The 18,820-nt window shown below is 40.1% G+C and overlaps 1 protein-coding gene across 1 annotated transcript in view; it reads right to left on the reverse strand.

Moving 5' to 3' along the window:
• Positions 1-18,820, reverse strand: part of CHMP1A (charged multivesicular body protein 1A) — a 451,574-nt gene that overhangs the window by 418,171 nt on the left and 14,583 nt on the right. The window contains exon 2 of the mRNA XM_044081850.1: positions 7,188-7,207. Coding sequence (XP_043937785.1) covers positions 7,188-7,207 — 20 coding nt within the window. The remainder of the gene's footprint in view (positions 1-7,187; positions 7,208-18,820) is intronic.

Here is an 18,820-nt window from a genome sequence, read left to right on the forward strand (position 1 = left end):
AAATAAAATTCTTTTTTGTCTTTACAATGAGTTTTTTTGTCTGGTTTCTAAGTTCTCCGTATTTTAGCCAGTCAGAGGGGAGTTTGTATTTTTTCCAGGTTTTCTACAGCTCATCTCTTTCTCATAAGGGTGCAGGTTGCCTTGGAGAACCATGGGGATACCTTGGAGTTAATTCTAACAGTAAGAAGAGGTGCAAGGAAGTTTAGTATATCAAGAAATATGGAGTTAAAAGATTGGACTGCCTCATCCAGACTGAGCTCATTAAGGTGACTCCAGTAAATTCTAGAGAGAAGGGTATTAAAAGTGTCAGGAGAGAAGTTGGATAGTTTTCGACAAGTTATGTATCTATGAGGTCTGGTATAATGGGGAGTGAATCTAGTGACTTATGGGAGAGTGATCACGAAGGGAATTGGACAGGGTTTCAGGGTTATGATTTTATATATCGGTGTCTGTCATCTCAGTTGCGATATATAGATAGGGTCAGATACCAATATCCAGTCTATTAGAGTATAGTGAGTAGGTTCAGATATTAGCTGTGTAAAGCCATGCAGGTTGATATGAGAGGTAGATTTAGGGTCATTTAGAGGTAGCCAATTTATATTTACATTACCACGGAGAATTGTTTTATTCAAATAATGTCCTGTAAGATAAGAGAGAGAGTTTTCAAGCAAGGGGGTATTATTTCCAGGGGGAATACAAATGGCTACTACTGTTATGGTAGTGAAGTCAATAAGTTTAAGGTTGGCAGCCAAGACTTCTGCTGGTGAAAAAGCTGGGATTGGTTTGTTAATAAAAGTGTGAGGGTAAGAAGATTCAAATAGATGCCCCTCTCTTGCTAAATCTCTAACACCCTACACACCTACCCGTACCCTGAGATCCACAGGCCAAAACCTCCTGCATGTACACAAACCCATCCACCCAACTGGTAAACTACTACTATCCCACACTATAGCCAAACTATGGAACAATCTCCCCACACCACTATGTAATATACCCAACCACAACAATTTCAAATCCATGCTTCTCTCCCATCTCTCCTCCAAATGGGAATGTCATTCACATGCTCCCACCTAAAACTCCCACACTACTAACTCCACACCTAAATCATAATTTCTTTGCCTACTTTAACTTAATTCAGAGATCTTGCTCAGAACACCTTTTCATAAATCTTTTGCATGCATGCCTCTGGCCTACCTTACTCATATTCTCAAACTTTCATTGTTTGTTTTTCTTATCCATTGTACCCATAATATTGTTTTCCTCTGTAATATTGTTAATTTGTCTCTATTTGTATGTATTTGTATGTCTGTTTGGGGCTTTTCCCCTCGGGTCTCCACTGAAAAAGGGTAATTCTTACCCAGCTGGACCAACCCAGTTAACAAATGCAAATAAATAAATATAATAGCAACCCCAACCCCTTTTTCCTTAGGGCGATCAAGGCGAAGTATATTATACCCGGGGGAATAATGTCTCTATCTTTGATATGTGGTTTCAGCCAGGTTTCAGTAAAAGTGATTATATCTGGTGTATGGTTTGCAACCCAGGCATGGAATTCACTAGTTTTACCAAGTACGCTTCTGATATTCATTGAGTAGAGCAGATAGAAAACAGTATAAGGTGAGATAATCATATTGGATATAAGAGAAGTCGGCTGATTAAGATCATTTTTAGTGTGCTAGGAAGACATGTGAATAAAATTCAGGTTAGAGGCAATATAGGGGTATTAGAGAGAGTATGAAGGGGTTAGATTATGTGGAGATACTGGTAAAAGTAGTGAGAGTGAGGGGAGGGAAGGATAGTGAGTGGTCAAGATGACTAGAAGGGGTATGGTGTACAGTGAGTGGTCAGAGGTGTGTGGTGTAAGGCTATGGGTGTGTTTGAGGACAAGTATAAAGGTAATGATATGGGGGGTGCGTGGGAATGGGAGCGAAGTGAGCCTGAGCGTAGCGAGGATGAATGGAGCGGAGCTACTTCGGAAATCCCAAGCTACTAAGGAAAAATAGACAATCAGTCACAAACTAATTAAGATAGAGCAACAGAGAAGTGGAGGGGATCAGGTTAGAAGGGTAGCTCATTGAAAAGAAGCAGGGAAGACACAGTAGTAGCAACAACACACCCAAAAAGCGAGAGTAGAACAGAGGATACAAAAGACTGAAAAACACTTCAGGTCAAAAATAAAAGGAAAGTTAAGAAGTTAAAACAGTGGAAGGAGGGAGTTTTGTAACTGGTCCATAGAAAATGCACCAGACATGATACCCAAGAGACTAAGCCAGGGCCAGGTATGGAGATGGAATAAAGATTAGGGGTTTGGCTGCTGGCGACCCTAGTAGGGAGCTAATCTGAAGAACAAAACCTCTAACCAATCTAACTATGATACAGTCACAGTAATGTAATATTAAATGGGCATCAACTGTACATACTTTCTTTCGTTTCTTTTTATTTTAATATACTATATTGGTGAGGCTGTTGCCAGTCAGTGCAGGAAAAGTGAGATGCGGGAGGAAAGAGACTTCCAGATGGACTATTTCCATAGCCAATATAAGCAGTTGGAGAGGATGGTCAGAAGTAAGAATGCTATGAGCAGGGACGCACAGCAGAAAGGGCAAGAGCTAGGGTTCAAAGATGCTGGGGAGAGCATTACTGCTTACATATTTTTTCTCCATTCTTATTTTGGGAGTTGTTACCAAAGTAGTTACACTTAAACAGTATACATGCTTGCAAAGCACTATGCTATTGCTAATCAAGGGGTCTATAATACCAAATTGAAAAAGCTGTTAATCTGCTTTATAATCGAAAATGCGATTAATAGAACCCCCCCCCCACTAATTATATATACACCAACTCCAAGATCACACTACAGTGAGGAAAGGGCAAATTTTCTGATCTTCACTGTACTATCTCACAATGGTTCTACCTGACATAATCGAAACCACACAACACCGACAACCACATCACCGACACCACATATTCGACAGTCCATAAACACGAAACCACACATAACCGACAACGAAATAACCGGGTACACACACACAACAAAACCCCATACACTGCACACAACACAAATAAAAAAACAAAACACATCCCATTCCCAAAAACCACACACACACAACACACACACCAAAAAACACCACCACACTAAACTTTACCCAACCCTAACTCACTTAACCCCACCCCCATCAAACCCCTACTCAAAACTCACTTAACCCACCCCGCGACCTAACCACCCACACCCCTACCCACCCACACCTCCTTCATGGCCTTCCCCACATCCCTCCCTAAAAGATACCCTCCCAGCCTACCACCTTTCTGCATTGTCTTACCTCTGCCACTCCCTAACGTCGCCCACTACCGCATACTCACTGCATTTCCCGTTGTCATCCACTCGCGGTCTCGACTGTGAGTCAGGTCGAACCGTATCGGTCTTCTGCGTTTCGATGTTCTGCCATCAGGTTCGCTGTCGGTCTTCTGCAATTGAGCTCCCCTCACAATACACAGTTCTTTTAATTGGCATTTTGGTTATAAAGCCGTTCAATTAATGGCTTTTTTGATGTGGTAATAGACCCCTAATCAAGTCTCCTCATTCTGGACTCTTTCACCCGCCAGCACTTAGTTATGCTGACAAACTGAGTGACTAAAACATTTTTTGCCTCACTTGTTAAGTATAAACAATACATTTAAGATCAGTAAAAAACAGCACATAAATATATAAATCAGACATAGAAGATTATAATCTGGTTTCCATTCATACCCGATTTGTAGTACACAGAGCACAAAACTGGAAAAAAAAAAGTTTGTTAAGCACCTCCCTGACAAAGAATTAACACGTTTTGTTATGCACAGCTTTCAGCTGTTTTCTACTCTCATGCTACAGCATACACAGTGGCTACCACAAAACATCAGCAAGAAGCTAGAACAACTAAGAAAGCCCCAAAATACTCCCCATTGCCACACAAAAAAGCAGAGTGAAATATTAAAACAGTTGAAGCTATAAATTGTCTGTCAAAGGTACAGATATTCTGACTAATGTCTGTGTGGCAGCGCCAAATGTTTTACTGCTTTTAAATGCCATAAAACCCTTTGTACTTCTCCACATTTTTCTAGTAGTAGGAGATCACAGCATCTGAAGCTCTACATACTGCAAGAATTATGACTGTATTTCTCCAGTCATAACATAGTAATGTGTTTGACATGGATGTCAAGGTTCACTACTTGGTGTCTGCTCTTGAGTGAATTTCTTAACTATGACTCTATCACAAGTCCATTGTGACTGGAGAGTTGATCATAATCCTCCAGGTTATACATTCAAGATATGGATACCTTCTTCTTTCGGCTTTTCCCGGTTAAGGGACGCCACAGCGGATCACGTGTCCGCTCATGATTGGCAGTGGAGTTTTACAGTGTCGAGTTGCCAGCCTGGCGCCCAACCCTCCAAAGAAGGCACACACACATGCACACACTCACACCTAAGGCCAATTTAGAGTGTCCAATCCACCTACAACATGTCTTTGGGATGTGGGAGGAAACCGGAGCACCCGGAGGAGACCCACGCGACCACAGGTAGGACATGCAGATTCCGCACAGAAGGCACCCCAGCCGAGGATCGAACCGGAGAACCTCTTGATGTGAGGCAACAACGCTAACTGCTGCACCACCGTGGCCACCCATTTTGAAAGTGAAGCAAATCAAAGCTCCAGAGGTGAATATTGACATCCATGTCAAGAAATTATAAACTGGTTATGACCAGAAAACCAATAATGATTTTTTTGTAATGCATGGGGTTACACAAATGAAAGTCTAAGAGTACCAAGTATTTTACAGTTTTGAAAGCAGTAAAGCAAATTAGTAGCACTGCCGCACAGATAGCGGCCAAAAGCCAACCGTACTTCTGACAGACTAACAGCTTTAAAATGTGTTAAAACGTGTGTGTGTGTGTGTGTGTGTGTGTGTGTGTGTGTGTGTGTGTGTGTGTGTGTGTTTTAGAGAAACATTTTACAGCTTTTTAAAGCACTTATCTGGTGGATGTTGCACACAATTTTTATGCAAGACTGAAACACAGCAGCTCTGAAAGGTGCTTAACAAAACTTATGCACATCTTTGAAAACACAAAAATGCATAACAATGTTAATTTTTTCCCCTGATTTTGGAGAGTAATCTGTGTGCCCAGTGCACTACAAATACTACTATAAAAATACAAAACCCTATTTTTATAGACCCAATCAAAAAGAAGAAAAATGCATCAAATAACAAAAGTGTACTTACTAATTATTATTTACTTATCTTTCTTTCCCAGGAAAGTACAACTGGGACAGATGCATTTTTTCAGCACAGGCCCTGGGAAACAAGCTCCAATATTCACATAGGCAATATACAGTACATTTTCATTTTCCACATTGTATGTAATACTTTCATCTTGGTTACATACACATTGCACCATACAATGTTTGACTAAATGAAAAAGAAGAAAACAAGATGATCTGTGCCTTTGTATAAGGTCGTAGCAGACAGAATGTTATGTATTTTATTTATTTAACATTTGTTTACTGGGGAAGTCCGACTTGGAATGAAGCCAATTTTCAGCAGAGTCCTGGGGAGAAATGCTCCTGACACGTCTTTGTAACATGGGAGGAAACCGGAGCACCCAGAGGAAACCCACGCAAACCCAGGGAGGACATGCAGGAAAACAAGGGGAAACAAACACTGACATTTGCATTGAAATTAATAATGAGGGAGAACAAGGATTACGTAGAAAGTAGGTACTTAAATATAATCACTGAAATGTTTACAGTAGTAGAAGGGAAACTATAATTATCACCATATGGGAATTTAGCACAGAGCAGCTATCGTTTTTTCACTGGTACTGCAGCTTGTATTTTCAACAGGATCAGAAATTATTCAGGTGTAGAGAATACAAATAATAAAGCAGTATTTTTCTTGCCCTTTTTCTGTCTTTTTCAGTCTGCCATAGGAGCATTTCCGTGGAACCTCTCTCAGACTTATCCTTGGTACCAAGACAGGCCAACAAAATGTGCATAGCTACAGATCCTAACTGTATCTATGCAAGACTACAACTGTAAAACTCCATGGAAGCCCAACTGCTGAAAATATCTGGGTAGAATTCTAAGATTCATCTGCTGCTAAGTACAAATCACACACCGTTGTTTACAGAAGTGACTATAATACTCACAAAATTTACTGTTACTGCAACTACCAAATACAACTGAACCTTATTTTATACTAAGATGAACTGTTTTTTGACAATTTCATGCTAACTCCAACATGCTCACCATCACGGAAATTTAACAGTATATAAAGACTGCTACTCAGGTGCTGTGCAGTAACAGAACATATTTATAAACAGAATAAAGCAACATAGCATATTAGCTTGACATAAGTAAGCTACTTAACAAAATTTCACACAGTAAAAAAGTTGCAACCCTGCACAGCAATCCATTAGTTAAAAATGGAATAAAGAGCTATTTTAAATTACTACACACTACAGAACATGCAATTATAATTCATAAACTACTAGATATAACATTATCGCTGCAAAATAAATAAATTTAGTTGCCTTTTTAAGTGCAACAATAATGTCAGAAAATATTTCAGTGGCAAGATAAATTAATGAAAAGTATCACCTGCTATACAACCTCACCCCACACAGCTTAACCCTCAACCGGGATTGCTAAAATTCACTTTTCTCCACCTTCCACTGCTACAGAAAAATCACAATTTAATAACTAGCAAATGTTGACTTGGAAAGCAGACTGAATGCTAGTCTGCTGGGAAGCAACGTATCATAGATTATCATAGCTCTCAACTGTAAAGATTTTTGCAGAATATCCAGATTTTTACCTCATATTTTTGCTTTGTTCTCCATAAAATCTGTAGTTTTTCTTGCAAATCACTGAGGATTGAAGTCACTAAATAACAGCATACATTTGAGTTTAAGACTTCATATCATTCAGAAAACATATGCCAATACAAATGTTATTCTAGCAACTTTCTAAGTTTATAACAGCAATATTTAAAATCTGTCCCTCTTCTCACTATTTTAGGCTTTGTCCAGATTTCATGTTCTAAAAGGTTGAGAGGTATGTACATAACAGAGCTTAGAAGACAAGATCCCAAGCAAATGAATGATTTAAAACACAAAATAACTTATTTTATAAAAAAAATGCCACACTTACCTTCAGCTGAAATAAAGTATCTGCAAAGACAGAAAATGAAAACACTGTTAAAATGCATTATTTTTGTTCTGCAAAACATTTTTAAACAAAGTGTCAGCAATTTTGTAGTGATACTGCAAAAATGAGGCAGACATTAATAGTCTCTAGATGGCCAAAGATAGCTGCACAAACTGTGATCCACACCTACATTTTTATAGTTCACCATTATTTGGGTCAAACTATTCAACCTTCAATACCACCTCTTCAGTGCTGAACAGTTTCCCCACATCACCATGCTCACACATTCCCTCTCCAGCCTAAGATAAAGCCCTTCTTAAACAGAAGGGAGGTCTTAAAAGCAGTCATCTCTCAAAGGGCTTTCAAAACACACTTATACAATCGATATGTGATTAACTTTATTGCTTAACAATTTCCCTTATAAAAAGCAAAACTCTGAAAAGGAAAGAAGTTTACTTGAGTAGATGTGGCTGACTTGTTACTATTTCTCCATAAACTGATGCACAATGATACCAGGTTTCAACAGTAGAAATATGGGCCATCTCAAGATGTTTTATTTTAATCCCACATACAATTGGCTCAGTTGTTTCCATCAAGGAGATGGGTAATCAAGGGAAACTTTCCAACCTACATAAAACTGTAAGATATGTGCTTAGCATAACAGATATACAAGACGGTCTATCAATAGTATAGTTAAGAAAGGTCTAACTGCAGAACAGCTGCCTTAAAAGGCGTACAGCTTTATTAGAGGTCCAGATTAAAAAAGGCCCATTTTTTTTTTTTAAGTAGAAGGCATCAGGTGAAAAAATGCCTGAAACTGTGAGAAGGCAATATCTTTAGCTAAAGACCGAATTGTAGGAACCAGGCTGTCAAGATGAGGGTGTGAAGTTATTGGCGAGAAAGCAGGGTCTTGAAGTGATGAAGACAGAGGAAGCTCTCTCAAAAAACAGAATTCACAAGAGTAAAACAGATTTCTCTGGGCCAGAAAGGAACTACTGGAATAATACTGCCTCTGAAGAATTTAGTTCTATGGATCAACCTCATCTCCTCATCAGGGAAAAAGGTGGAATAGCATGAGGGATTTCTTTTGTCATTTGTGAACTAGGGTATTTCTGGCCAGATTCCCTGAACTCCTCCGACTACTTTCAGAGGAAGGGGCTGGGAAAAGACATTGGAATACTCAATGCTGATCAGAAAAAGTACGCACAAGTGGAATACTACAAAAATTAAAGATTCTTTCTGACACTGAATCACTCAGGTCACCTTTTATGGGGCATCAGGAGATAATGGCAGAGTCTGTCCACTAGAGAACTGGCATATCCTAGGATGCAGGTTGCTGCTAGAAAAACAAAATCTTGATGGCACAATATTACTCTCTTACAGTCTCCCAGCAGGTAAATAATGCACACCTTCCTTTTTGCTACTCTATGAGCCACTAAAATAACTGTAAATCACTTCCTGTGGCAGGGAATTCTAAAAGGCCAGCATGGTCAGCTGAACTGTTCTCATTTCCAAAGCAATGATATTCAAGTGAGACTCCTGAAGCATCCAGCTACTCTAAACAGGCTGCATGTCACAATGTGCCCCTCTCCCTGACCCAACCATGCACACACATCATACAGCAAATGCATCCATGGTAACTGTAGCCCGATATGGAACTGGAAGTGGCTCCATGATGTAGAACCATCATTGCAGGGAGAAATGACAGAAATATGAACTGGACACACAAGAGGACAAAGATTTTGAGACCACCATACGAACTATGCAGTGAAAGATAATCATGTGAAACCTGGCATGAGAGAGGATGAAAATGGAAGCTACTATAAGGACCAACTATTTCAGGAAAGTTTCTGCTAGAAAAGAATGAATGCACAGATGGGACTGGAATATCTGCCAAAAAGAACACTCTTCCTTAAATTTGAAATTCTTGACATACTGTGGTATGGAAGGTGCATTTTATAAAAGTAAGAAGCTGACAAAGTCGACTGGGATTTCACTAGGTTGACTGACATTCCAAGAGAAGTTAAAAGTCTTGAGTATAAATCCCCTCAATGCACATTTACATGATATGGAGCATCAGGGAGCCAGATGACCAGATATTGCAGTCTTAAATTAGATGTTATAATTACTGACATAACATTGGCTGATCAAGGTGTGGACTGAGACAAGACCAAAGAGAACAGTCCTGTACTGTTAGTGACTGGCTCTAATTTAGCAGACTTAGTTTCAGAAGTAGCAACCTCAGGTGTGAGAGAGAGGCTGCTCCTCTTGGACAATGTTGTAGAATACTAAAGTTGTTGTGTCTTTAAGCTTTTCCCGGTTAGGGGTCGCCACAGCGGAACTCCGGTCAGCTAATGATTGGCAGTAGATTTTTACGTACCGAGTTGCCGGCTCTGACGTACAACCTTCAACAAAGGTACGCCCATTCATGCATGTCTCCACACAGAAGACGCTCTAGCTGAAAATTGAACAGAACAACGTCTTACTGTGAGGTGACAACGCTACCGCAGCACCACCACCGCAGTACTTGTAGAATACTAAGTAAGGAAGGTTAATCAAAAAGGCTTGCAGCTCTGATAACCTTTAAGGACAAGTAACTGCAACCAGAAAAAGTCTTAAAGGATAGAAATCTCAGGTCTGCTGAAGATGCAGGTTTAAAAAAAAACTTTGGTTAGACTTCCCAGATTAAAATATAAATCCCAAGGACATACTGGATCTTTAATCACTGGATGTAAAAGAAAAGTAAAAAAAGCTTTACAAATTTTCAAAAAAAAAAAAAGTCAGTGAGAAACATGGCTCCCTGATGAAAATTACAACTGAATTCTTCATCTGCTGACGTTCAGTTAAATCCAGAGTTGAAAACAGTGGAAAAGTAAAGTAATCGAGCAAAGCTTGGACTAGGGCCATAAAAGGTATATCCCATGGTCAAAACCCAAACAGAAAAATACTTCCACTTAATTATATACATTTTTCTAGTGCCAGGCTGCTGGACAAAAGAAATGTCCAACAGCATCTGATGAAATTGTCTGTTTGAACACTAGATAAGATGTCACACTATTAACTTTAATGCCTAAGGATCTGAACAGGAACAGAAGGGAGTTCTGGATTGTTGATCCTTCATAAGTGCAGCTGCAGAGCACCAATCATGCAAGTAAGAGGAAGGCCTTAGTGCTCTACAGCCTGACATAAGCTGCCACATCTGCCATACATTTTATGAACACCATGGGAACAGAACCAAGACCAAATGAAAGAGTTCAAATGTTGCAGTGAATGGCTGTTACTTATTAAAACAGACACCTCCATGTCTTCCTTTCTATTTTTAAATGTGCAGGCAAGAATCTTGGAGATCCATAGATAACATTTAGTCTCCTTGCAGACAAGGCAGAATAGACTAGATGGACCATGTGAAAGGTCTTTTTTAGACTGTTATGGTTTCACTACTAAGACCAAGTGCAGGCTTAAGTTCTTTTGCCTTTCTAGAAACTAAAAAGAACCCAAAGTAAAAACCTACCCGTTGATGATATGGCAGAACCTCTTGGATGGCTCTTTTTACTAAAGAGCTTAACATCTCCTTTCAGGCCACAGATCTTTGATGTGGTGGGATGTCAAGGAGGGGTAGAGACTGTGGTTTCAGTGGAGACACAATGAAAAAAGAAAAGCCTCTGAATATTACCATTCTTACATGCTTGCTCTGTGTGGATAACTAAATGGACAGACAACCTTCAACTGTTTCCAGAATGCATTAGTCAGGATGTACTGAGATACCTTGGAGAAGGACTGAAGAGCCTGTGATTCTTTTTACCCAGGTTGACCATGTATAGGCTGATGGCCATCCTAGAAATCTCCACAAATTTTATGTCCCCTTCTGGAATTTGTACACTGTGTTATAGAAAAAAGTGCGCTGAGGCAGTTGGAATTTGACCTCCACAGCATTTGTCATCTAGCCCTCTTGTTCCTGCTTCTAAAGATTGGCTTTTACTACATGACCAAAAATATTAACTGTCAAATGTGGCACTTGCAAAGCTGGCCTTTGTATCCTTGAAGAATTCAGTAAAGAGGAGCCAGGCACTGTGGCTGCCACCCTCAGTCTTCAACCCCCTACATTATGTACTACTCACATGAAGATAGTGGAGAAAGAAGGAAGGGCAAAAGCTAGGGGGAGAAACTTCTTGTATTCTCCTTCTGCCAACCCTTCCAGAATCTTTTTTTTCCTTCTCCTAACTCTGCCAACTCTTTCAGAGTTTTGTATGCATCCTTAACTGCCTAAATATCTCTCTGAAATCTGATAATGTCACTCATGTAGTTTTACAGCTTTTAAGGTAAACATGGGTAACAAATAAGCAGCTTCCTCATGGGGCTCAAGACACGACTATTTGATCAGAGAATGAACCACCTGGCTCTAAGGATTAGAAGCCTTCTTCAAAGCAGCTGTGGCTACTACTGCAGCAACTTAACAGTTTCAGGCAAATCCTGTCTAACCTTTGGTCAAGTGAAGGATCTTATGAAGTCTCTGGGAAAGTAAGGCACCAAATCTGAGCTCTTCCATTCTGTCCGAGACACCAGCTTTGCTATCTTATTTGACAGAAGGACCAACCGACAGGTTGACCTCATGGAACCAGATGGCCTCCTCTATAATGAGTTCTGATGATGAGGTTCAGGGGCCCATCCACCTTGTCTGACTATAGTAGGATCTCAATGAAGTTTGTATTTTTGGACAAGGAGTTGGGGAGAATCCACCTATTCATCTTTACTGACATCTTGGGAAAGGGACAACTGGAAAGTCCATATGCTTTCTGGTGTTCACACTTGTCTGACCACCTGGTGGGGATAGAATAAAGCTAAAGGGCTAGCTGCTAAATAAGATCAAAGACAAGTTCTTCCAGTCCACCTATTCAGTACTGAAAGGAATTAACTGAAGCAAGCAAATAACATTCCAGTGCCGCAAAAGTCATAATCCAAGGTGAAAGGGGGGGGGGTGCAGAGATGTCTATATAGCCAGAAAAGGGACTGAAATAAAGCCCTGCTATCTCACTAAATACCTTTGTATGGAGGAATTGAGGGCAACAACTATCTCAACCAAAACTACAGACAGTGCAGTGATGGTCAACATTGAAAATGTGAACCTCTACATCAAATGACAAAAAGCTGATGAGCCAGATCATATGCTGACCCCAGTTGGTTTACTTTTAATGTTAATGTGCAAAAACCTCTAAAACTTTGAAGGGCTGGAGGCTGACAATCCCAACAAAATAGTTAATGTTAAAAAGATACAGAGCTACAGACCTAGCAGACTCAAGGCCACTGATGTCAAACCAACACAGGAGGGTTGGACGATTTAAAAAATGAGTACAGAGACCTGGCAAGTTTCTGAACAAGAATGCCTGGGTCCTAGACAAGAAAATTCAGGGGGTGAAGAAGGTCTACACACCACAATATAAGCACATTATGAGATGTGGGACCATATCTGCAGCATCATTAAAAGGGTTTTCCAATTTTATAACCTAAATTAATGCTGAACATACCTCTCAACTGTCCAGATTTTTTGCCTCATATTTTTGGTCTGTTCCTCATAAAACTTGTGGTTTTCTGGCAAATCACGGAGGACTGAAGTCACTAAATAATGACATACATCTGAGTTTCAGATTTCACATCCTCCAGAAAATGCATGCTAACACAAATCCTGTTATTCTGGCATCTTTCAAAATTTACAAGCATAATATTTAAAATCTGTCCCTACATTTTGTCCTTTGTCCCCCTATTACTTTAGGCTTTGTCCACATTTCTTACTCCAAGAGATTGAGAAGTAAAACGCTGAAAGACCTCCTAGACCCAATGCATCCTACAGAATGAGACTCTAGGGATTCTCAACTCAGGTTCCAAGCAAAGAAAAACTGCTAAGGTTTGGGTCCTTTAAAGGAAAACAGACCACCAAGACAAGGAGCCAAAAACGGAGCTGAAAAACTTATGAAAATATCAGCAAATCCACCCAGTTCATAAATAAAATTCAGTTTGATTAGTGATGCTTTTTTTCTTGAAACTTGTTTCTATTTTACAGACTTTTCATAAATAAACCTACTTTTTCCTAAGCTACCTAATTCTTACTGTCACAAACTAAAGCATGATGGGTGCTAAGTTAAATCACTGCACCAAACTAAATTCTGCTTACTGCTCAGACTGTTGCTCATTGTGTTGGCCTACCCACATAAATACATCCAGCGCACCGCTGAAGGACCTATCCAGTGATGACTGCAGAAGTTGAAGCGCTATTTACCCCCATTCCCACCATCTTGGAAAATGGCCAAGAGACTGCATCATGAGGATCTTGATTTTATTTACCGATAGTATTACTTCTCCCTATGCAGCTATTTGTCATCAAAATTCAACATCTTTCTGGAAACAAGGCAAATGGGCAGCGAACGTGTGTGACCTTCTCTTTAGTGTTTACCTGCCAACTGCTTCTTGCGCATCTCCATTAGTTTCAGGGCCAGACTCCCCTTTGAGAAATTAATAAATCTCATCAGCATTAATTAAACTGCCCAGGGCTTTTCATTTCCTGAGATCAAAAGGTCTTCATATTTTAATGTGATACCCAGCTGTAGACCTAGACCTGTGTGAATCCTTAAATGGAAGTATGAATGCAATTACTGGGTAAATGCAAATGCATTTTACTGGGCACTTAAATGTGATTGTGCAACAAAAGACAATCATTCTATGAGAACTACATTTTGCATGCAATGACACTATATATAATAGGAGGTAGAATTTGAGTTGTACCTCCACTAACAAAAAATGCAATACATATTTATATTTTAACTCTTCTTGAGCAAGAGGATTTAATTAAGTAACAAATCAGAAGGTGAAGATCACTCTTCACATGAAAGTCTTAACTTTCTTTATGTGAAAGTCTCATGAAACGTAACTCATCACCTGTAACACATACTCAGTCCTTTGTAAAGTCCAGACTTGTAATATTTCTGGTTCATGATGTATTATTTCACTTCTGGGGAGAAAAAAAATTATGTTCCAAAACCAAAGGTATAACACCAATGTTTGTTTGTGTCTTTCGACTTTTCTCGGTTAGGGGTCACCACAGCAGAACTCCAGTCCGCTAATGATTGGCAGTAGATTTTTACATGCCGAGTTGCCGGCCCTGACGCACAACCTTCAACGAAGGTACGCCCCATTCACACGTCTCCACACAGAAGACGCTCTAGCTGAGAATCGAACAGGACATCTTACTGTGAGGCGACAACGCTACCACAGCACCACCACCAATGCATTGTAAAAAAAAGTACTGGAAAACACTTAAATTAATATAGTACATGTACCTTAACACATACTTCTCATTCACTTTTAAGCAAACCCATTTAACTACTAGAAATGCTCTTGGTTATTACTCTGCTTAAAGCAGTTATAAAATAAAAGATTCATACTAGTTAGGTTTTCATTATGCTTCCTCCCTCTGAGACTGTTAGTGCCACATGTATCAGATTAGTACAGCAATAATAGACCTTATTAGTGACATATCAAATCTTGAGCTGTACTTCACATTTTATTTACTCAGATGTAGTAAGCCTCTATTTTAGGTAGTCTTTAGTGATTACTTTTCCCCCTTTTTGTTGTAAAGTTTAATTATGGTAATCAAAAGTGTGTTTCTAGAATCATTGGTAGAAAATGTTGTTATGGTTCCTTTGCATAAATGGAGAAATACAACAATCAAAATAAGTATTCCAAACATTAATAAAAAAATCTTTATCATTAAATGTTTTTAAATAGTCTCAAAAGGCATATCTCACCTTTACCAGGCAATATGAAACTGAAGTTCATGTCATTTTTTTTTCAAAATGTACTGCTATCCCTGTCATTTTAACAGATGGTCACAAGATTTTAAGTGTAGACAGTTTGTTGCACAGTTCGTATATTGCTTTACTGTTCTATACTGTGGAAGAATCCCCACTCTTGAAATAACATTACTGCCAAGCCTGTGTTAGTCAAATCCAGTCATCTGTTTAGTTTTATGATTTTAACTTCCAGTAGTGAGGCTGAATGATGAACAGTTAAACATACGTATGTCAAAGGTGTATCATTTGTTCCTCTGTAAAGCTCGAAAAAAGAGAGATCTCATCTGGTTTATTACGTAAGGCAATGTTAAATTAATGTGTTCCCTAACATAAAAGAATACAGATGATTTTTGTTAGTTTGCCTCAACTGATATGGGGGTACACTGCAGTAAAAACAAAATGCACCACTGTGACTATTTTTACCACTGTTATTGACCACAGGTGGTTATCTCTTAGATTGCAGCTGGAGTATGTAGAGTGCTCACAAGAAAGTGATCTAGAGACACAGTACACCCATACCCACTACCACAGCCATGCACATTCTTGTATGTACATTCAAATTAGTAAACTTCACCAAATAACTACTTTAAAAATTTAAAGGACATGGTTCCCCATCCTCGGGCAGCCTCCTTCCCACTTTTCTGAAATGCCTCTGAAACAGTAACTCATATCCTCTAATACTAGTTTGAAAAAGAAGTTTGCAGGATGGATTCTCTTCCCATCTGGAAATATTCTAAGTTCATTCCTCTAATTAAACTGGCTAACAAATATAAAATAGTAAACTACAGACCAATCTCCATCCACAGTCCACTGCCCCAACTCCTCAAAAGAGAGTGGCGCATATACAAGTAACAGACTAATCAAACACAGTACACTGACAACAACCCACTGTGGTTTCTATAATAGCCACCGTACAGAGGCTGCTTTAGTTGATATAATTATTTAAAATACATTACAATGTAACAAAGACCTACCTCTAAAGCCTCAGATGTTGTAAACTACAATATATTTACACAAAGACTCAGACACAGGTTGCACTCGCATATGTAAAACAATGGCATACTACTTACAAAACAGAACTCAAACAGCCTGACAAAACTCCTACTCATACAAATTAATTTCAAAGACTGGCACATCCTGGAGTTCCTTTATTAGACCATTCCACTTCACCACAATCACACCTGAAGTCTAAAGCTGTTAGTGACTTCAACTACCTCTCCATTAACTGGGAAAGCTACTCGTACCAGTACAACAGTCCAACATTTCCTGGAATTCATTAATTCCAGTGCCCTGGACCAGCTTGTTCTTACCCCCACTAGAGGTAGCAACTTCTCTGACCTGGTCATTACTAACATGGGCGACCGTTGCTCGACACCAATAGTCAGCTCCTTCCTGGTTAGATCCGACCACAAACTAAACTATTCACCTTGGAAATCCAAATCCATCCCACCTCCCCACCCCCCGCAAAGGTAACCCCCATGAAAAACTTCTCCAAAGCTAACTTTGGGCTCCTAAAAACAGAGGTGGCTAAATTCATGGCACACATGCAAATGGAGAATAGTTGCATGACCGCCGAATGATACACAAATACATGGCTCTTGCCATACCCAACAGAACCAAGACGTTCTCCTAGAAAAAAAAAAGGAAGCCAGTCTGGTGGTCCCCTGCCTAACAAACTGTACAACAGAAGAAGGAAACTGATGCAGAATAAGGTGAAGTCCAGTGACTGGAAAAACTCCCTTATCAGCCTCAACAAAAAGTTGAGATCCCTCATCAAATCCTCTAAAGCTAGTTATGAAAACAGAATTGCAGCAGATAGTAAAGACAACCACAACGCCTTCTATAGTTATGTAAAGAATTTCCATGGCAATACCCAGATTTGCTCTGAGCTACTACAAAAATGGTACCTCCTATACCGAGCCAACAGATATTGCCAATATACTGGCAGGCAGATTCAGTGCCAACTTTACCCCTCTCACCCCCACCAAAGGACCAATCACAATACCAGTATATTGCCAGGCACTCAGTATTACTGCTGCACAGGTTAAAACAGCACTGTCCAAGGCCAAGAATACAGCTTCTATGGGACCTGCAATATCCCTGGCTGTGTTCTACATGAACTACAGAGTGGACTGGCACCACACCTGTGTGCCCTGTTCAATCACAGCCTCACCTCAGGCTTTGTCCCTACCGAATGGCACACTGCTACAGTCATTCCTCTCCACAAAGGAGGCACTACTACAAATCCTGGGAATTATTGCCCCATTAGCCTGAGGAGTCTGACATGCAAAGCTATGGAATGCATCATCTTGGACCTAACAAAGAAGGATATAGGGAATCTCCAAACTCTGGATCCCACACAGCTTAGTATTTTGAAGGGTAGATCATGCCTGCTCAACCCGGTCGACTTCTTTGAGTCAGTCACCAGAGCTGTGGATGAAGGCAAGGTGGTTCATACAGCCTACCTTGATCTGGCCAAGGCCTTTGACACCATTCCCCACTCAGGAATCATAGAAAAACTCACTAAGCTAGGCATCAACCCCTATATCACTCGGTGGGTTACAAATTGGCTCACAAACAGAACCCACAGTGTGAAAGTAGCTGACTCCCAAGTCAGACTGCTGACCTGTCACGAGTGGAGTTCCACAGGGCTCGGTCCTGGGTCCTCTCCTGTTTGGTATCTACTTCTCTTAAGTCCAGGCCAACACGAAGGGACTCTGTCTGACAAAGTTTGCAGATGATTGCAAGTTGGGAGCTATTATTAACACCCCAAGTGATGTTGACATCCTACAGAAAGTCCTCACTGAGACCAACGACTGGTGTCAGAACCATGGCCTTAAGCTCAATGTCAAAAAAATGTGTAGTCATCCCCTTTGGGAAAAATCTGGTTCCCATGAATTACCACATCAATGGTAGTCCACTGAACACAGGAGGAGTTATAAGAGAATCTGGGAACACAGGTTGACAGTAACCTTTCTTTTCACCACCACATTGCCACTGTGGTCATAAAGTCCTTCTATGTGGCACATCTCATTACTAAGGGTTTTGCATCCAGGAAGAGAGAGGTCATTGTCTCCCTCTACTCTTCCCTCATTAGGCCAGTCATGTACCTCACCAGACACCTGCTACAACTGGAGAGGCCACAAAGGTACCTCAGAGAGGATCCTAGGCCTTAAACACTTGTCCTACATGGACAGACTCAAAAAACTCCAACTATTCTCTCTCTCATATCGCCTACTTAGAGGCGATGTCTGCTTGACTTACAAAGCCATGTCTGACCCAGCTCCATTAGAAATGCTACATCTAAAGAAATCCCAATCCCTCCACACTACATGCTCCAGAGACTTCAACCTCATTACCACAGTCAACAGAACAAACTGGGGGACAAGTTCATAACCCATAGACTGGCCATGCTATGGAATACACTTCCCATACATGTCAAACAGAGCACCTCACTGGCCCTCTTCAAGAGAGATCTTGATGAGTGGATGGGAAATAGAAAATTCACCCCGGGGATCACTCCAGTGGCTCTACTCGACAGAGGCACTGGGAACTAAGGTCGGGTGCCACAATGCTAGGGTAATCCTATTGGTTAGGCTTGTAAAGGTTCCAGGGCCAGTAGCCTAGTATACACCTATGAACTATATGCTGATGATTCAGACCGTTATTTGGAATGGCAAACACAACAAAAATATTACAAAAAATGTACTAATCAGTTTTAGCATTCTACAGCTACTCTACTCAACTACTTAAATGAATCCAAACTTTAGTTATGCTAAAAAAAAAAAAAAACCC

Source organism: Protopterus annectens, chromosome 8.part1, assembly GCF_019279795.1.
Source record: "Protopterus annectens isolate FY-2018-M chromosome 8.part1, PAN1.0, whole genome shotgun sequence".
NCBI lineage: Eukaryota > Metazoa > Chordata > Ceratodontiformes > Protopteridae > Protopterus > Protopterus annectens.